General features: G+C 37.3%; 2 protein-coding genes across 2 annotated transcripts in view; one reads left to right on the top strand and one right to left on the bottom strand.

Annotated features, from left to right (window-relative positions):
- LOC107600845 (interphotoreceptor matrix proteoglycan 1-like) overlaps positions 1 to 6,482 on the top strand; it is a 29,311-nt gene extending 22,829 nt beyond the window's left edge. Inside the window, exons 10-13 of the mRNA XM_016292817.1 lie at positions 1,353 to 1,538; positions 1,654 to 1,837; positions 4,155 to 4,238; positions 5,815 to 6,482. Coding sequence (XP_016148303.1) covers positions 1,353 to 1,538; positions 1,654 to 1,837; positions 4,155 to 4,238; positions 5,815 to 5,895 — 535 coding nt within the window. The 3' untranslated portion in view covers positions 5,896 to 6,482. The remainder of the gene's footprint in view (positions 1 to 1,352; positions 1,539 to 1,653; positions 1,838 to 4,154; positions 4,239 to 5,814) is intronic.
- An 83-nt stretch (positions 6,483 to 6,565) lies between these two features.
- The window catches only part of LOC107600844 (unconventional myosin-VI-like), a 64,364-nt gene continuing 49,339 nt past the window's right edge, over positions 6,566 to 21,590 (bottom strand). The window contains exons 28-34 of the mRNA XM_016292816.1: positions 21,065 to 21,143; positions 19,965 to 20,011; positions 19,421 to 19,456; positions 12,925 to 13,028; positions 11,130 to 11,261; positions 8,676 to 8,894; positions 6,566 to 8,468 (exon numbers count right to left, since the gene is read on the bottom strand). Coding sequence (XP_016148302.1) covers positions 8,269 to 8,468; positions 8,676 to 8,894; positions 11,130 to 11,261; positions 12,925 to 13,028; positions 19,421 to 19,456; positions 19,965 to 20,011; positions 21,065 to 21,143 — 817 coding nt within the window. The 3' untranslated portion in view covers positions 6,566 to 8,268. The remainder of the gene's footprint in view (positions 8,469 to 8,675; positions 8,895 to 11,129; positions 11,262 to 12,924; positions 13,029 to 19,420; positions 19,457 to 19,964; positions 20,012 to 21,064; positions 21,144 to 21,590) is intronic.

Below are 21,590 nucleotides of genomic sequence, written 5' to 3'. Positions count from 1 at the left end.
GTGTTGTTTTTATTCAGATAATATTTTGCAATACCCTGTTTTTTTTCAACTAGAGACAATTCTCTGAACCAAGTGACTCGCCAAACCCTGAGGCTTCTAGTCAAGTGACTGAGAGAGAACAGAAGACATTAGCCTCAATACCGGTACATCTATATCCAAATGATTAAAAAAGAAAAACCTGCAATATAGTTTATGCTGCAAATCCATTAATTTCAATGATGATTACAAGGACATAGGGTAACATCAAAATCACCTGAGCAAACAGCCCCAAGTCCTTCACCTGCACTGTCAGAAAAATATAGTGTAAAAATTGTACCTTTAAGGGTACAACAGCTTGTCACTGGGGAAGTACCCTTAAAGGTAAATTTTTTTTACCGTATTTACCCCTACAATGGGTATGTACCCTTAAGGTAGTAATGCAAGGTAAAATGAGGTACAGTACAAAGGGTAATTCATAGTGGCACAGGTACCACTTCTGGTGATTTTTCTGAGAGGTTATGTAAAACAAAATTTCAGTTTTTTCAGAAACTCAGTTTCAACAGTTTATTCAATTGTATTATATGGATTGACTATAGATTGATAATGTTTTGCACATTATTTTATGGTTTATAGTTATCAAGTTCCTGGAATACCTTGTCCCTTTCACTTTTTATAACATTTATAGGTATTTTATTAATAGTTAGTGCAAGGTCTAACAAGTGTGTAAAACGTTAAACAAAATAAGTAATTATTAATATACAATTCTTAAACTTTTTTTTTTATTTAATTTTTTGCCATTGTTGCCATTTATTGTTAAATAGTGGAATTTAAATAAGTAATTCCAAGCCAAGGTCAAAGTTCATAGGAAGAAGAGGCTGGCAATTTTCCCACAATGTAGAAAAAGTGAATAAATAATTACAATTTACTTTCACTACATTTATTTATTTCAAATGGCTCAATTAAATGTGTAATTGGTGTTGCATTGTTTAATGTTTGAGTGACAATTTTTTAAAATGAAAATCGATTTTAGTATGACGGGTAACCAAACTTAACTGAATTCTAAAAAAAAGTTTTATTTTATAAATTATTTATTTTAGGTTTTTTTTTTTTGAGAATTACCCAAATGTTGTTGGTTTTTATATCAGAACACGTGGCTGCTATTGATTGAAAATTGTTCTTTTATAGCATCGACTGGAGGGGCAAACCAAACTAAGCAGCCAAACCCTGACCCCTTGTTATGTGACTGAGAAAACAATCAAAAAGTGACAGACAGCTGAAAATTCTAGAGAGGCGATAGTCATACAGATAGGGAAATTACACATTTCTATCCATTCCACATTTTTTCTAACATGTTTTTTCTCAACCACTTTTAGATGTCCTTTAGGTAAATTCTGGCACTACCATGGAGAACGCTGCAACGAATTGGTGTCTGTGCCACTTGACCCTCTCCTTTCCATAGCCTGCCTTGTGGGAAGCCTCTCAGTGGTTTGTTCTGTGATAGGCATCTTGATTTTCATTAACAAGAAATGCATACGGACCAGAAAGACCATAAGACTTGTGTAAGCAGGGTTATCTTTTTATTTAGACATTTGATTTTTCTTCACAGATTTGGATTTGCATGGTGACCCGTTTTAAATATGCTGGTGTTAAGACCTGATCTCCTTTGTATTATAGGAATTTACAATCAGCATTCCCATTTGGTAATGCTATGAGAGTAAATCCAGTTTTTGAGAATGACGATGGGGTCTTAACACATGTGTCAAGCATGCTCTGTCCCATGAGCTCTGACTCAGCCTCCTCACAACACTCAGGCCAAGGCACTTTTCGATCACTTGAAAGTTTACAGCTTAGTACTGAGGTAAAGTGTACTGCCAAGATGGTCTTTTTCATGATCTATTTAAATCAATGTCATAATCGCTACTAACATCCATAATCATCCCATTTCTCATTAAATCCTGTCTATGTCCTTTGTTAGAGATTTTGTGGAGAGGATGGACTAACTTTTCTTGTTATGAATATCTTTGCAATGACAACAGTCACATTTACAGCAGGCTTTGTTCAAACCGCAAAAAAGATTTTTTTGGGGGGCATATCTGACTCAAATCGGTTTCATTTTGTTGGTGTCAGAACAGCAAAAATCTAATTTGAAATCTGGTGAAAATCAGATTTTTGCAATTGTTCTAGAAGGTCTAATGTACAGTAAGATGCAACCTGTTAACATTCCTATTCCACTCAACTGAATTTTTATTTTGACAGACTACACAGCTAATTTTGAATGGCCCTCAGTAAATTTTTTAGGATTTGAATATGAAACTGAATATGTGTGCAGTCTGAACAAAGTCTAGTAGCCTGAGAGCCTACAATATATCTTGTATATGCTACCATCATCCAAAATATAATATTGTTTAAATGTTTGGGGTCGTAAAGATTTAAAAAAAAAAAAAAAAAAAAAAAATTTGAAAGAAGTTTCTGAAATACAATAAGAATAGCAACATGTGAAACATTAATACTTTAATATCATTTGTGACCCTGGACCACAAAACCAGTCATAAGGGTCAATTTTTTGAAATTGGGATTTATACATCATTTGCAAGCTGAATAAATAAGCTTTTCATTGATGTATGGGTTGTTGGGATAGGACAATATCTGGCAGAGATACAACACTTTGAAAATCTGAGGGTGCAAAAAAAATCTAAATATTGAGAAAATCGCCTTTAAAGTTGTGCAAATGAAGTTCTTAGCCATGCATATTACCAATCAAATTAAGTTTTAATATATTTACGGTAGGAAACTTACAAAATATCTTCATGTAACATGATCTTTACTTAATATCCTAATGATTTTTGGCATAAAAGAAAAATCAATAATTTTGAAACTTACAATGTATTTTTGGCTATTGCTACAAATATACCCCAGCGACTTGTGCTCCAGGGTCACATTTAAAAAATAAATAAATAAAAGATAAAAACTGTAATTTTCCAGTCTTCAGTGTCTTCATAATCCTTCAGAAATAATACTAACATACTGATTTGGTGCTCAAGAAACATTTCTTATTATCCCAGATGAAAACAGTTGTGTTGCTCAATAGTTTCGTAAAAAACATTTCTTATCAGGATTTTATGATGAATATAAATGTTCAAAAGAACAGCATTTACTTGAATTAGAAATCTTTTTTTAACATTATAAATGTCTTCACTGTCACTTTTGATCAATTTAACACATCCTTGCTGAATAAAAAGTATTAACTTTTCAAAATAAATCTTACTGAACCCAAACTTTTGAAACAGTGTATATATTCCATTTTATTAAAAATGTATAATCTTAGTGTATAATAAAAATAATAATCTTAGTATAAACCAGTTAAAGGGACATTCACCCAAAGTGTAGGGCAACAGGCCTCAGAGGGATTGTATTGATATAGATTAACAGAATATTCTTTCAGGGATTCTTATTAGCAACCAAATGAGAGTGTGTAATATTTGTTGCAGAATATATTATGAGCAATAATAAAAAAATTAATGAATCAATAAATAAAATGTTAGATCAAATTACCTCAAAATCAGGCTTTAGACATTGCACTCAATTACCTCAATGAATAGGAAAACAATGTGCTAAAAAATTACTTTGACAATAGACTATATTAATGCAAAGGAAAGGACAGAAAATGTATCTTTTGGCGAATCAGCTGTTTGTTGAGGGTTTCTTCGTCTAGAAGAAACTAAAGAAATACATAAGCAAAATCCATGCATCAGTATCCTCACTAGTGTTAACACAATAGCACATATTCTAAAATATTCATAATAATTTAAAACAGAAATTCTCTTCTATAAACAAGTTACAGGCACAATGTATTCAAAGAAAAAAAAATGCATGCCATTCTGAAACCTTCAAAGATACAACATTAAGAAATGTTTTTCCAAGGAGGATACTAGAAACAATTCATGCATGGGGTTCGCATCTCATTTAGACTGTAGTGCATCTGTAGTTGTCTAATCTAATGATATTATGAATAATAATCAGTCATTTCTTCCAGCAACAGATGTTTTGCTCTTCAAAATATTGACAGTCTGCATTATCATAGAGTGCCAAAAATGTACCTTGCTTCTTTGCTTGGCAAGACCTTGTCCACTGCAAAACGGTTCAAGATTGATGGTGGTCTGTCATTCCTTTTCCAGATCCCCAGACAACTCGACACCAGAAGATCAGAAAAGTTAATGTCAGAAATGGTTGACTTCCATCAGTGTATACCACATAACAAGGTAAGCTGGGGTGAAAACAACCAATTTGATGTTAACAGTGACCATAAATAATCACGACAGCCTGATTTATCATGCCAAGATGATAAATCTTTGCCATCAAAACGTCAACCATCATATAGAGGAGGAAATAATGTTATTAAACTAGATGTTTTGGGAATGTTGCGTCCTTCCTGCCACTGCTCAGTTCCATTTCAAATCTGAAAATTACACTTTTCTTTCACAATCTCAGTACGCAGATAAATATTTATGCATTTAAAAATAGTTATTAATTATACAAATATCTTGGCATGTAATGCACAATCAGAAGCAGCATTATTTGGTCAAGTAGGCTTAAATACTTGCCATTGTTTATAGGCAAGAAGGATGAGAGTTGACAAGACTGAAGTGTGACTTAACAGAATACATTGATTATTCCTGAAAGTAATCCTCTTTTAGGTTGGTCCTCCAGTGGAACTGGTAAATTAGCAAACTATGAAGGATGTGTAAACAATAGAATGATGAGCTTGACAACTAAAATATGAAGGCAATGGCTGTGTTTCAAAATCAATGCGCTGACTCACTAGTGACCCGAGTAGTGCGTTTCCCAATCGAATAATGACTTTCATAGAGAACTCTGACATTAGTAGCCTACCCTTACGAAAATTAACCATGGTTACCATGCTCACTGCTGTTTGACGTCTGCATTTACATCTGGAAGAAGTCTTTTTTAGAGTGTTTGCTCATCTGCAATACAGGAGGTTTCCTGTCAGATGTAAAATAAACGTCATAAAAATGGTTATGATTTAGAATGCATGTAAAACTCACATCTTATAGACATCAATTAGATGTTTGTACACAGCAGATGCTTTCCAGATGAAGCGATCTTTAACAGACATCTTGCAGACGTACTTGTGCTACATATTAGTAGTGCTGGTTAGTTGCTTAATTTGCCTTTGAAGGGATTTCACCCAAAATAAATTCTCTTAATTTACTCACCCTCAGGCTAGTTTTTTTTTCTTCAGTAGAACAGTAAAGAAGTTTTTAGCTGAAACCATAGTCTAGGGGTGTCCAAACTCGGTCCTGGAGGGCCAGTGTCCTGCAGAGTTTAGCTCCAACTTGCCTCAACACACCTGCTTGGAAGTTTCTAGTATGCCTAGTAAGAGCTTGATTAGCTGGTTCAGGTGTGTTTGATTAGGGTTGGAGCTAAACTCTGCAGGACACCGGCCCTCCAGGACCGAGTTTGGGCACCCCTGCCATAGTCCATGTTGATTCTTAAAATGCAATTCGATGGCTGCCGTCTGAGAGTCAAAGCAAACAAAAAACGCATATCAGGCAACACAAAATGAATACCTGTGGCTCCTGACCATATATGAACTAGGTCTTAAGTAAAACAATCAGTCTGTGCAAGAAATCGAACATTTATAACATTATTACCTGTACTGTCCAGTTTGTGAACGAATCATTCTTTCGCTGTATAGTCACTTGAGGGTGTGCTGTTGTATGGTAATTATTCATTACCCAACTGCTGATGATTTTGTGCATATTGTTTAATTTTCTTGAATGACCAGGTTGTTTTTCCTCATGCTGTATATTACAGACGTGTCGGAGGTCCAGCAGGTCTTCTTGCTGTTTTTTGAGGAGTCCTGATAGTGACAACTTTGAAGTGACTGTTTTATGATGTCCAGACACTTTTTTTAAGCTGAGAGGCACCAAAGCTCTTCAGCGCTATTCATGCGATCAGCTTTGCTGGTTTCTTGTTGACATGAGTGTGAGTGTATGATACAACAGCCTTACTCAAGGATCAGCCATCCTCTTGGCCAACTGAAGGAATGCCTCCAGGAATTAGGACTTATATCCATCCTGAACTTATTTTTAATTGTATCCGCAACAAACTATAAACTGCATATGAGACATGTAATGTGTTGGATGCTTTGAACCCTTGTCAAAGGTTTGTTTCCTCCCTCACAATGAGGTATTTATTTACACATTGATACATTGGGTTGTATCTTAAATAGATTCTAGTAATCTCCTCTAGTCTGTCCTCAGTGTCCCAAACAAAGAAAATGCATGTAAAGTATTTCTGTAACTCTTAAGGGTATCACCTTGAAAAAAAAAGACAAAAATACAGACTTGTGGTCATGGTGTCTTTGTTTCTACATCAAACAGAAAAAGTATTTCTGAAGGTATCGTTCAGTTGCAGATAAAGTAAATATTTCATGTCATGTCTATTTAAATTTTCATGTGCTGAACAATCGTTCATGATTACTTTAAAAGATAATAGTCAGGGTCCCCGAGTAAAGCTAAAACTCTTTATGACTACAAAGGCAAATGTCATGTCTATTTAAATTTTCATGTGCTGAACAATCGTTCATGATGACTTTAAAAGATAATAGTCAGGGTCCCCGAGTAAAGCTAAAACTCTTTATGACTACAAAGGCAAAGATCTAAACATAACCCAGATTTCATATGGAATGTTTATTTTGGTCTAGCAAAGTGATCAGAGTAACAGTGGCCAGTCAAAAATAAGAAAATCAGAGTATATTTAACCCAGACACATCAAAGATAAACGACAGTCAAGAAACAAATAATTAACAATTATAATATGGATAAACTTACAGTTTGAGATGACACCTTTTTATTTGGAAAGGGCTCAATGGAGAAAAACATTAGCATATGAATAAACTAAGTCTGGATAATGACAGCAAATTGATCAAATGCTGCAATTTGGTCTGTACCAAGTTTGCAGAATGTTTAGAATGTCATTGCTGTTTCCATTGCTTCCGTTCTTCAGGCAGTTATTACCAAATGAGATATTAAAGGGCCAGAGGAGTGCATAACGAGACACTCCAGAGTGTACAAGCTCATTTAAACACATTTTTTTCCTTGAGTCGGTACAGAAATGTAAAAATGAGAGAAATCTACCACACACGCTGAGAGAATTCACAGCAAATCATTAACAAAGGTGCCATTATCAGTTCACTGAACAGAAATGAATATGCCCTTTAGCATATCACCATGATTTAAGTACAAAATTGCTGAGCAAAACCATGCACGACAGCAGTGACTATCCCCTTTTAATGAACCGAAGCTGCTTTTAAGTGCATCTATAAAATTCATTATCAAATATATGTAAAGGCAATTTCAGATGGTGTATGTTTTGGAAACAACACTGCCATTGTTACCACATTTACAACCTAATGATATTCCAGTGCATGTTCCTCATTAACCTTTCCCACCATCATCTGATTAGATTAAAGATACTTTGAATAGTTATTCAGTGTATTAAAATATTAAATGTTTCTCCACAATAATGACCTTTTAGGTCTTATGAGAATTGTATTTTTTAAAAGTTGAAGTGTGTCATTTCTGCGGCACTAGCTAATGGAACTGCGAAAAAAGGCATAAACACTGCCTCCAGTTGCCATTTGTCAAATGAACAGATAGTCCTGCCCTTAAACCCATGCCATTGGTTGAGCCAATGTTGCATGGGCTAGTCAGGACGCTCAAAGGCAATTTTAAAATGCCATTTTTAGGGAAATGCCTTGTGGTTATTGTATTTTAATATGCAACAAATGACACACATCACCTTACCAATAATGCGACTGAAAGAGTACAAAGGCATGAGTGTTGTGTTTATTGTTGTGACAGTATCATAATAATTATATCAATATCATAGTATGTTGTGTAGTTTTAAAGAACTGTCTATCGCTACACACTGAAATGTCCTTTTATAAAGATTACACCTAGTGTATTTTAGATTTATGAGCCGGTTTACATGGGTGTGATATTTCAATAACATCCCTTTGAATTATGAATTAGGTCTGAAATCTTAAGGCATCTCTGAGCAACAGGTTCAAGCAAGGCTCAGATTTGTATGAAGACTGATTTCTAAGTTCACAGCAAAATGAAGAACAAACTACAAACAAAAAGTCAATTAGACAGCATTTGCTTCCACTAGAGTTGTACAGCCTTTTGTTTTAGCTACACCACTTTACTGTCTACATCTACACGTGCATAGATAGCGTAAACCAAGAGGAGAAACGGTCGGTGTTCAATTGAGAAGGTTCTGGAGCATGGCGGTCGCATAGGTGGGTCGGGCCTGCTTGCTTTCGATGGCGTTCCTCAGGTACTGGATTCCGCCACAGCGCTCCCAGATCTCCTCAAACTGGCGCGGGAGGATCTCCGCTCCACGTTTTCGCGTGAGCCCGGTCTCCTCCAGACTCAGCTCACACATCTCCATGTCGTCCTTACCTGGGTACAGAAAAAGATTAAAGGCATCACGCTATGCCTGGGTGCACACCTCACATCCGCAGATAAGAGTATTTTCCAGTAACCGTTTCAGCCGTTTTATCTTTCAAATCCTACTTCTATTCTGAAGAATTCATTGTTCACAGTAGAAGAACATTTCAGTTTTATCTTATCAAAACATTAGGTAGTGCTGAAGAAGGCCTTTAGCACCTGCTACCAAGAGGATCGGCTGCTTGTCTGGATGAAGCTCCATCTGCCTGGCGATCCAGGGCCCATCAAAGTGAGCGTACCACCAGCCTTTTTTCTTGTTCTGGGGGTCTTTGTACTGGTCCGCGGGTCGTATGAAGGGAATGCGGAAGTAACGTTGCTGTCGGTTCATCGCGATCTCTTGCTGCCGGGCTGGGACGGGTGGAGCGGGGTTCTGTTGGGCTGAAGAAATATAAGAGAAAATTACAACAGTAACAAAACTTTCTAAAAAAAAAATCTGATAAAGGTATTTGTCCGTTCAAAACTTGCTGCACTGACTCTAGGGTGCTTGGGGTGGTTGCAATGCAATTGCTAAGGTGCTCTGAGTAAATTTTTTTTTGGGTTGTTTTTGGTGGTCCACCTAGGGTTCTGCATGGGATGGATTTTGTAGTCCCGCTCCTGCAAGATTCTGTCTCTCTCCCCCCCACTCCAGGAATTTTTTTTTAATGATTTGTCCCACCCATGACTTTCACATTTTGCCCCACTCACAAAAACCAGCAGATAAAGGTCTACTTGAATTTTCAGTCCCTCTCCTGTAAGATTTTGTTCTGCGTCAGGGCCATAGTTTATTTTTTCCTATTATCACCCCCCCACACACACACACACACACATACACACATTTCCCTCCCACACTTAGCAATTAAAAAGTTGTGCCGTGCCGCACTTGGTAATGCAGAGTGCAAACCTCTAGGTCTAACTCAAAAGCTCAACCCCAAAAGCTCACCCCTCGCCCACCACAATGGTTTTGGTTCTTGTGCCAGAGCTTGATTGGACCAATCTCGGAGCCTGTCACGAACTGGACTTCAGAAAAACTGAACGGTTCCAAAAAATTAAAGGCCATTCACTGGTTACATGGCTTTGGTAAATCGTCAAAATGAACCTGAAATTCAGCATATCAGCACCATATCTCCAAGTAGACTATTTTCCTTTCAAGTTCTCCATTGAAGACCAGGTTGCATATGATATTGCAGTCTATATAACTCTTTTGAGGTCCTTCTCATGTAAAATGGGACTCTTTTCACATCTCAACACGCTGTATGATTTGAGCTATCATTCGTGTCTGTAGCACAAATGGTACAGTATTGAGTTAAACACCAAAGTAGCATATGTTCAAATCAAATTCTTTATATCAAACCATCTAGTTATACTTTATGCTCACAAATATGTATCAACCAGACATATATGACTTTTAAATCAGTCATCCCTAAAGATAAAACAGCTTCGGAGGTCGGCATAATGTCAAGAAAGTTCTCAGAGAAGTTCTCAGTGCTTCAGTATTGACTTTACAAAGCCAGAAGCCTGATTTCATCTCTCGGAGAGAAGCAGCATAAGCCCCATGCACCTGATACAAACACTCCACTGTTTGAAGGAAAGACACATCTGAAGATTTCACAACAAGAGAGCCGGAAAGTTTGAAGAGAACCTGCAGGTCACAGAACTCTAAATCTCCTGTTTGTTCTGCACAAGCAAACACTTAAAAAGCACTAAAGTCTTCCAGCAACCAAACACAGTGACTTGCCTTTCAAGTAGGAAAATCAACGAGAGGTTTGATTTCCTTGAAACAGCAGCGAGTGCCTTTAGATGTGCTTTTAGCTGTCTGCATTGTGCATGACAATGCTAACGCTAATCACAAAATGCGCTGCAAGGTTCGTGAAAAGAACAACAAACAAAAAGTGCACATTCAACCTTGAAAAATTGTTGCAACACACATTCGCATAAGAAAAAAGTTTAGACGAGTATCTTTCTAGAATAAATATTATGCTGAATCACCTTTTGCCATTACAAATGAAATCATCAGCTACACACGACTGCACAGAGCAATTTGTATTCTGTTGTTCCGCCACCGTGCAAGCCGTTCTCTAGGGAAAACAGGTCATATCTTACCATAGTCAGTGACCGATTTGGGAGCCCTCATCTCTGTGTCTGTATTTTGCTTCTTGTTCTTTGATTTCCAGGCATGGTACACCTTCAAACGACGATGAAATTCTTCTCGGCACGCCGCCAGCAACTCTATATCTACAAGAGTAAGAGATTACATAGTCAATACTGTATTGTCACAAGTAGGAAAATCAACGAGAGGTTTGATTTCCTTGAAACAGCAGCGAGTGCCTTTAGATGTGCTTTTAGCTGTCTGCATTGTGCATGACAATGCTAACGCTAATCACAAAATGCGCTGCAAGGTTCGTGAAAAGAACAACAAACAAAAAGTGCACATTCAACCTTGAAAAATTGTTGCAACACACATTCGCATAAGAAAAAAGTTTAGACGAGTATCTTTCTAGAATAAATATTATGCTGAATCACCTTTTGCCATTACAAATGAAATCATCAGCTACACACGACTGCACAGAGCAATTTGTATTCTGTTGTTCCGCCACCGTGCAAGCCGTTCTCTAGGGAAAACAGGTCATATCTTACCATAGTCAGTGACCGATTTGGGAGCCCTCATCTCGGTGTCTGTATTTTGCTTCTTGTTCTTTGATTTCCAGGCATGGTACACCTTCAAACGACGATGAAATTCTTCTCGGCACGCCGCCAGCAACTCTATATCTACAAGAGTAAGAGATTACATAGTCAATACTGCATTGTCACGCATAACGAGCAGAGTTTCACATGACCTTTCATTATAAGTGGTCAGATTCTTGCAGAACATGAACATGGAACAACTTTTACAAAGTTTGTCTAGGTTCAATTAAATGAAGATATTCCTTAAATGGTTACCAATCTGCTAAACCTAAATATTCTATCTGTATGACTTTCTTTATTGAATAGAATACAAAACAGGATGTTTATCAGAATGTCTTAGCTCAGGGGTGTCCAAACGTGTTCCTGGAGGGTCACTGTTCGGAGTTTAGCTCCAACCTAATTATACACACCTGAACCAAAGTAATCAAGCTCTTCAGACTCACTAGAAACTTCCAGGCAAGTGTGTTGGAGCTGGCTGGAGCGAAACTCCAGGATATTGGCCCTCCTAGAGCAGGACTGGTAGACACCCCCTGCCATAGCTGCTGTTTTCCATACAATAAAGGGAATGTTTATAGGGAAAATCCAGCTCCAAAAAAAAAAAAGCACCATAATAAAATTAGTCCATCTCACTTGTGCACTATATTCATTATATTTATTATTCACGTCTTCTGAAGTTATATGATAGCTTTGAGTAATCATGCCCACCAGTAGATCCTCAAATCTCTTTAGTGAATGCACATACTCGAGCTTTGAATATTTCTGACCACAAAGGAGAGCTACGGCAGAGGGGTTTCAATGAATAACAACTAAATGGGGCAGTCGTGGCCTAATGGTTAGAAAGAGTGACTTGTAACCTTAAGGCTGCGGGTTTGAGTCTCATTGTCAGTGGGGGGAGTGAACAACCAGCGCTCTCTTCCATGACTGAGGTGAGATCATTGACCAAGGCACTGAACCCCCAACCGCTCCCCGGGCGCCGCAGCAATATGGCTGCCCACTGCTCCGGGTGTGTGTTCACGGTGTGTGTGTGTGTTCACTACTGTGTGTGTGCACTTGGATGGGTTAAATGCAGAGCACAAATTCCAAGTATGGGTCACCATACTTGGCCACAAGTCACTTCACTAAATAATTTCAGAAAACTTAAAATATAGTCCTCAAGAACATCTATGGTGCTTTTTGGTCCTTATGGTGCATAATTACTGTATCTATTTATTTATTTTTTGATCTGTGGAAAGGAGTAGCCAGAAAATTCTGCCAAGCATCTTGTTTCACAGAAGAAAGAAAATCATATGGGTTTGAACTGACAAAAGCGTGAGGTAATTAAAACATAATTTTCATTTTGGAGTAAACTATTCCTCTGAGTCAAGACAACTGAAAATGAAACCATCATGACAGACCAGAAAGACTGTAAAGTACAAAAGGGAGTGAAGTCTCTGTGATTTATGGTTCAACTACCATAAAAGACAAATAAACAAATCTGCAAATAAAAAGACAGAATATATAATGCATTGACTTTCAAAATGAATTATGGATTGAGAACAAGCTACAAAATCAATCACTCCACAAACTGCGCTGTCGCCATCACCATCATGCTTGTTTTCCATCTTCAAAATGTTACATGCTAGTCCCTCCATCTTCCAAAATATTACATGACAGTTTCCACTCTCCAAAATGACATGCTTTTTGACATGAACAGCTTCAGGTGAGCAGGAAGTTCTGCGATCAGATTGAGGGGACTGATTGCTCTTACCACAGGAGGTGTTGATGGCATCTCGCAGCTCAGCGTACTTCCACTTGCTCAGGTCGTTCTTCTTCACCCCGGCTGCCACCTTGTTGGCCTGCACCTGCGCACCCCTGAAATTGCACAGAGGAGAAACAATTTTGAGTTTTTCTTAGCTTCATATTTCTCCATACAGTAGGCAAATGTTCTGATCTATCTCCTAAGCTCCTGTTACCAGCTGCTAAATGTTCTCTAAGCCACAGAACAATCAGATGATTAATTGGCCTTTTGCTTATGTGAAGATACATTCTCTCTGAAACTTGTAGTGACTTGGAAATAGCACGGATCATGCCAAATTAACACCTCACTGAGCAAATTAGATGCAGCCTTGGCAACACTGAGCCGCAACGGTGGTTAATGGCGGTTAACGATGGTTAATGGTGAGCGAGGGTGAGGCCAGAGGTGAGCTCTGCGTGGGTTTTTGCAATCCTGACTCCCACGGTGCAGGGAGCGCTAAGCTAATCAGAGAAGGGATTGTTGTCTTCTTTACTAAAGACGCCCAAGGACTGTGGGGCAATGGCAAAAACATCACCGCCCTGATTCAAATCCTAATGGCACTACTAAATACATCAAATTCAATGCTTGGGTACTATGTGATCACAACTGTTCGCATGTGGATTTTTTATATGGTTTCAGGTGGTCTTGGCTGGCTGAAGAAATAAATAAAACATCCGGTGATACCACTGCCACAGTCTAATTAGTCTTTTAGTAGAGTGTGCACAGAGTTATAGGGTTCGTAATTTAAACTGACCAAATGCATATAAATTCAGCCGTTTTAAAAATAGGCAATTGAAAGTAGCAATTCAAAGTAAATCCAATATAATGAGGTAAGATTTTAGATGTGAAGCTTCACTGAACTGGTTCAAACAAGCCTGTGCATGAGGAGAGGAACTACATTCGTTTTAAGAAAATGTCAGCTGTGTTTTCTGTTCCAAACTTGTTGTGGCTGGCTCCCAGGGCAATATGGGGTTGCTAAGGTTCCGAGAAGTTTTCAACCCGTTTCTAAGGTGTTGTCAGGCACTGCTAGGTAGATGTTAAGGTGTACTGAATGTTTGTCATGTTTCTAGGTTCTTACTGGATAGTTGATGTGTGTTCTGAGTGTTTGACACTGTGTTGTTGAGGTGTTTTGGGGGGTCTGAGTGGTTATTAGTGTGTTGTTAGGGTGTTCTGGGTAGTTGCTGTAACATCCCTCCTATGAGATTTTCTTTCACAGTCTGATCTGAATTTTTCCTATACCCTGCCCTAACCCCAAGTACAGTGCTCAGTGTAAATGAGTACACCCCCTTTGAAAAGTAACATTTTAAACAATATCTCAATGAACACAAACAATTTACAAAATGTTGACAAGACTAAGTTTTATATAACATCTGTTTGACTTAAATAATTTAACTTAGAGAACAAAATTTTCAGTTTTACTCAAATTAGGGTGATGCAAAAATGAGTACACCCCACTGAAAGTCTCTGGAGCAAAGCTAAATATTAGAATACAAATGTCTAATTTAACAAGAATTCAACCACAGGTGAGTCTAATTATTTGACAGTTCACTATAAAAGGGTTACTTAAAGAAAACCCCTTCCCATTTCATGCTGTCAGCAATGGCACCACATGGAAGAGAAATGTCACAAGACCTGAGAAAGAAAATAATTTATTTACACAAGAAAGGTGAAGGCTACAAGAAGATCAGCAAAGCTTTACTTATCAGTCAGAATACTGTAGCAAAAGTGGTACAAAAATTTAAAAAAGATGGAACTGCAACCATCTCACAGAGACGTCCAGGTTGTCCACGGAAGTTAACACCTTGACAGGAGCGTCTTCTGATGAGAAGGGTTGAAGAAAATTGGCATGCAAGTTCACTGCAGTTATCTAAAGTAGAAAGCCAAACTGGGGTGACTATTTCCTGTGACACAATATGGCATACACTGCAGAGGAATGGCATGTATGGGTGCCGTCCACGAAAATAAGCCTCTCCTAAAGCCCAGGCACAAAAAAGTCCGCCTAGAGTTTGCCAGGGCCCATGCTGACAAAGATGAAGACTACTGGAACTCTATACTCTGGAGTGATGAGACCAAGATAAATGTTTTTGTAACCGATGGCTTCAAAACTGTATGGCATCGTAAAGGTGAGGAATAAAAAGAAAAATGCAAATGGTGCCTACAGTGAAACAAGGTGGTGGCAGTGTCCTTATGTGGGGCTGCATGAGTGCTGCTGGTGTCGGGGAGCTGCATTTCATTGATGGCATCATGAATTCACAGATGTACTGCTCTATACTGAAAGAGAAGCTGCATCACTCCGTGCTCTTGGTCATCGTGCACTTTTCCAACATGACAATGATTCTAAACACACATCTAAGGCCACTGTTGGATTTCTGAAGAAGAACAGGGTGAAAGTGATTGAGTGGTCAAGTATGTCTCCTGATCTGAACCCAATCGAACACCTATGGGGAATTCTGAAGAGACAAGTTGAGCATCACTCTCCATCCAGCATCCAGTCTCTAAAAGAGGTCATTCTTGAAGAATGGAAAAAGATAGATGTTGCAAAATGTCACCAACTTGTTCATTCCATGCCTAGAAGACTTGGTGCTGTCATTAAAAATCATGGAGGCCATACAAAGTACTAGATGTAGTAGTTTTTGTTGTGGGGTGTACTCATTTTTGCATCACCCTAATTTGAGTAAAACTGAAAAATGTGTAATCCAAGTTATATTATTAACCTTACTTTCATGTTATATGTTAAACAGATGGTATATTAAACTTCATTTTGGAAATTGTTTTTGTGTTCATTGAGATATTGTTTAAAATGTTACTTTTCAAAGGGGGTGTACTCATTTACGCTGACCACTGTATAATAGTATGAGGAATGATTAACTCTGATAACCTTATGAGAGATTGTCGTTTGATTAGGTTACTTCAATAACAAGCTCATAATTCCAATCCTACTCCTACGACATTCCTATTCCTACGAATCCTACGACACTCTGTCAACTCTGACAGCTGTGAAGAGCAAAGCTGCTTAACGGAGACCCTGCGAGAGAAGTCACTGAACCAGCAACCCTGCTGATTAACTCATACAGGTGTAAGCGCAGTGCTAACTCAAACATACAGAGGAACAGAAAAGAAATGTCAACACTAGTGCTGAGGAAGCTACTCATAATTCAAAGCAGTTAAACTACAGTCGAGCAAGCATTTAAGAAAGTGATTACTACATTTCAAACTAATAACAAAAAGTACTGAACTACATTAAAACTACTTAAAGGGGTGATTCACTGGGTTTTTTCTAGGCTTGATTGTGTTTATGGGGATATGTGTTAATGCTTCGTTTAAAAAAAACAAAACAAACAAACATTATTTTTCACATAATTTACCTTTATTCCACACAGCTCTGTCCCTTCTCTGAGAAACGGGCTGATCTTTTCCTGTTTTTATGAAGCCCCACCCTCAGAAATAGGTGATGTGCTCTGATTGGTTAGCTAGCCCAGTGTGTTGATTGGCTAAACCGCCTCTAGTGCACGTCTAACCGTCCCGCCCCTCACCTCAGCGGCATGTGATCCAGTTGTATTGTAAACAACTACAACTACAACTTATTTTATTTTATTATATTCCTATTCCATCTATAGCACACCTGTACATACAATTTATTCTTTTTTTTTGTGGTTTATATTTATGCATGTGTATTTTATTCACATCTCACTTTTATTATCTGTGTGTTGTTGTTGTCTCAGTGTACTGGAAGCTTGTGACACTATAACAAATTCCTTGTATGTGCAAACATACTTGGCAATAAAGCTCTTTCTGATTCTGATTCTGATTAATATCGCTTATCAGTTTGAGCCCGATTGAGAAGCAGAGGATATTATGAAGAGGATCGTGCAGAACCTGTGCAAGCATGGCTTTTAATGGTAGGCCTATGTTTTTTGTTTGTTGTTGTCTCATACTTTTAGATATGCTGTTATAAATGCTACTGCTTATGTTGCTTATACAGTTACAGCTTATACAGTTAATTGTCGGAGTTGAGCTGAATATGAGAGAGAGAGAGAGAGAGAGATGCAGAGCAGGGGACGCGAGGAACAGTATTAAGAATCGCTGCTTTAGAACATTGATTTTGAAACTTGTGAATCCATTAGAATCATTAGAAGACAGAATTGCGATTCATATATGAATAGATTTTTATGTGCACTTCAAGTTTTCTCTTCCTCTTCTCTAAAGCAGCGCAGCATGGCCTCGCCCCCTTTGCTTCCTTTTCCCGAGGGTGGGGTTTATCTGGGTTTGTGATGTCACGAACCCGGGAAGTAACCCGTTGTAGTCTCTACCAGACGTTTTTGTAGGCATTAAACTGCCAGAATTTTAAAAGACAATATCTCCGTTTGCATTGAACTTCGTAACTTTGCAGATATTGTTTATGCTCAAACAGCAACATTACACACTAACTAACGTTAAAAAAGTGAAATCGCAATGAACCACCCCTTTAATGGGGGAAATACCTTTTAAAATATACAGCAGCCCCAAAAAATATCTACATATTAAAAAATGTATCAGTGTTGCTGCATTATACATAACAAAATATCAAACCAAGTGCCATTTATTGTAAAGATAGCACAAGCACATTTTCCAAGCAGAAGATTTATAAATTTAAGTTTTTCAAGTAATTTTATTAAATATTAAAATTACTATATATTATTTTATTACAAGACTGTAAAGACATTTATAATGTTACAAAAGACTAATTTCATATAAATGCTGTTTATACAAAAATAATAAGTGCAACCATTTTCAAGACTGATAAGTAAACAAAAGTGTCCTACATATTAAAAAATGTATCAGTGTTGCTGCATTATACATAACAAAATATCAAACCAAGTGCCATTTATTGTAAAGATAGCACAAGCACATTTTCCAAGCAGAAGATTTATAAATTTAAGTTTTTCAAGTAATTTTATTAAATATTAAAATTACTATATATTATTTTATTACAAGACTGTAAAGACATTTATAATGTTACAAAAGACTAATTTCATATAAATGCTGTTTATACAAAAATAATAATAAGTGCAACCATTTTCAAGACTGATAAGTAAACAAAAGTGTCTGAGACTGCATTTTACCATAATTAGTTTGCAGATGTCATTTGATATTTTATGCAAAGCAATGACATTCATACATTTTAAGCATTTCTTAAAGCAATCAATGACTATGGCATTCAGTAGAAAATAGAATACGTAAAAATTGCAGTAGAACTGTATATCCCAAACCTCTAAAATTATTATTAAAAAAATTTAGGTAGTTAGAAGCACCACTGCTTCTAGTTAATGACTCCACAGCACTGGTAAACTGCCATATGGGGCATTTCCTAAGTGATGTGCAGAGAAGACCAAACAGGCTGATATTTTATTGTGACAGATTTCCCTCTGCTATAAGCTAATTGAAACTGATGACTCCAGATGACAGCACAAGAATGAGAATCATAAACACACTGCAACAAAATTATCTTTCCTTTTAAAGCAACCCTTCTCAGTAAACACTAAAACAAAAAGGCAAGATTCTTTCTCAAGTACCATCAACCAGCGCTGAAAATGTTCATGCTGAGAGCTTGAGACATGCATAAATTCAACACATATTTTGAGGCAACATAAGTAAATGGAAATAGGGTTGTTGAGCTCCTAGCATAACAGAAAAAGGAAATAAGATCAAAATGGATCAACACCTATAAGAGACTCCTAAAAGCACTTTCTATGTCTATGATTTCTTTAGCAATTTTTAATAATTAAATTGAATTAGTAATTTTTCTAATCTACAACTAAATTTTAACATTTTCTGAGGAAAATATGAGTGGTGCTTAAGTGTAAAAAAAATAGATGCCACAACAATAGAGTATTTTGAGTGGTTGCCAGGGCATTCCTATACATTCTATATTGTGTTGATAAGTGTTTTCCGAAGTCAAAAGAGCCCATTCTCAACACTCTATGATAATCTGATCTCTAGATATGACTTGGATCCTTCATTTAGTGCAAGTTTATGTGATTTTTGTGCCTATTTTATCATTTGTCAAGCAAACAATTTTATTTTATTGTATATTAATATTAAATGCAAAATATTCATATTTAGTGTTGGGGGTTGTTCAAAGAATGAACTTTGAAATTTGTTTGTAAGAAGAAAAAAAAAAACTTCAACACTCAAGTTCTGTGTCCTGGATTTAATTGGTTCACGCTCCATTTCTGTTGGAAAATACAAATCTACAAATATAACCACGTGCTAGGTCTCTATTCAATCCAAGAACTCTAATAAAAGAATTTATTCATGTACTTTATGAAGTATTTAGGTTAATATCAAAACTAAGAATTTGCCCATTGTTTAGCGTGACTTTCTAGGTTGTGGTGAGATTAGGGGGACAGGATGTGATTGTGGGTGAGTGTGGTTAGACTGAATGAAGTGGAAAATCAAGGGAAAAAAAGAGGCCTGTTCTAGGTCTTACATCTCTGTGAAGAACCAAACACCTGTACAACCATCACTGGAGGGGAGAGGAAGCACAAAAAAGAGGTTTGGATGACAACACGGTCTTCTTAGCACCCAGTTAGCACATGTAATAACAGCAGAACAGCCTTTTATTTTATTATACATAAAGTAGGAACAGGTGACACTTCTTTGTCCACTTCCATTAACTAAATGAAATATGACTCTCAGTGCTGCACCGCAGGCATCTCGTGTTTCTGTTTACCTGCTTTTGTAGACACATGGGTTGGCCGCAGTAAAAATGATTCATGGCATTTATGTTACGCTGTCTGGCAGAACCTTGTTCTTTGTTTGTTGTTCTGTCGCCACTCAAGACCATACAGGCTCTTTTCAGATGGAAATCTCCATTTAAAAATATCTGCGATTTATGTGCGTTTTATGAATGGTAACCAGGGCACAACCCTGCGTGGAGTCTTCCTTTGTTTGACTTCACCTGGTGACGCCGTTTGAGATGTCGACTTTATTATTTTATTATGGTGTGTGTGTGTGTGTGTGTGTGTGTATACGTGCACAGGCTGGGGTCCATTTGCGCTTCATCCTGGATGAGTTCACATTAATCACCCACACACACACTTATATATATATATATATATATATATATATATAGGGGGAGATAGATAGAGAAAAAGAGAGAAAGACATGAAACAACAAATTTAAAAAAATGTATTAGTAAACGCTGAAACATGAACTCATAAAATAAATACTATAGAAGTATTGTTCATGTTAACAAATGCAGTTAACTAATGTTAACAAATGGAACTTTATTTTTAAAGTGTTACCAAAATGGCTCAGAAGGAATTAAATAATTATCTTAAAGTATAGAAAAGAATAGTATACTATAGAACAGAATAGACATTAAAAAACATGCCTAAGAATAGAACCGAATCAGAATAAAATAGAGAACTGTAACATAAATGTCACAGTAACAGGTAATTTCTAGAATAGAATAGAATAGAATAGAATAGGGTTTTAATAAATAATAGAGCTTTTAAAAAATGGAACAGTGTTAAAAAATGGCACAGAAGGATATACTGTATATATATATATAAAATAGAACAGGGAAGATGCCTCAGAACAGAAAATAGAATCAGAATAAAATAGAGAATTTTCATAACACAATTCAATAGAACAGTTGAATATAAAATGGGGTAGATTGAAAATAGATCAAACAGGATTTAGCCCTGGGATAGAATAGAATAGAATAGAATAGAAAGCAGCACAGAAGCCTGTGAAGAGTGTGCAACAGTTTTCGGGCAGCATGGGCACAAAGTGTCTCTGCAGGACGATTCATTCATTCACAGGGAGCAGCGCGCAAGGGAAGTCAGCCAAGCCCCCAAACACAGCATCACCATTGGGAGAGAGGGGACATAGGACTTTCACTCCACAGACGCAGCATAATCCAGCCCCAGGAGGTAGGCAGGGGCTGATGAATAAACCCACAGGCCACTGTGGCAGCTCAATACAGTCATGATTATGCCTGCAGAACAGCCAGTCCTGGCCAGCTCTGAACATGCCAGCGTGAGACGGAGTGGGCATTTGGTTTTCCGAAGGAGTCAGCGGAGGAGAGGAATCAATACACAGAGGGAGCACTTAAACACATACACACCTGCATGACTCGCTCTTCCTCTTCTCTTTTCTTTCTCTCCTCTTCCTCTTGTTTCCTCTTCTGCTCCATCTCGGCTTTCCTGATGGGAGAGAGATTGAGGGTGGACCGTTAATGACTCCATTCTTTGTAAGTGGGAAAACTTGAAAAATCGGCAGTGTATCAAATACTTATTTGCCCCACTGTATATTATACATCTCACAAACAGCCAACAAAATCTGCTGCATCTTTCTTTGCACTTTGTTGTTAATGGATTTGGGTACTGATATATGCAACTTTGCCAAACTGAAGACCTTGAAAATAGGGAGATTTCTAAAACATAAGCATGAAGAGGGGGCATGGAGGGTACAGTAATTATATAATTTCAAGTGAATGTTTTGCTGCTCACAATAAAGGAGTGCAATTTGCATTACAGTGGGTCCAAAAGTCTCAGAGCACTGGATTAATTTTTTTCTAATTTAAATTTACATTTACAATTTACACTTTTGCTTTAAAGAAAGCAACATTTGAGCTGAAATAGTTGAAATGT

Source organism: Sinocyclocheilus grahami, unplaced genomic scaffold (assembly GCF_001515645.1).
Source record: "Sinocyclocheilus grahami isolate Dianchi unplaced genomic scaffold, SAMN03320097.WGS_v1.1 scaffold293.1, whole genome shotgun sequence".
In the NCBI taxonomy this organism is placed as follows: Eukaryota; Metazoa; Chordata; class Actinopteri; order Cypriniformes; family Cyprinidae; genus Sinocyclocheilus; species Sinocyclocheilus grahami.
This window is presented reverse-complemented; position numbering and strand designations above follow the sequence as displayed.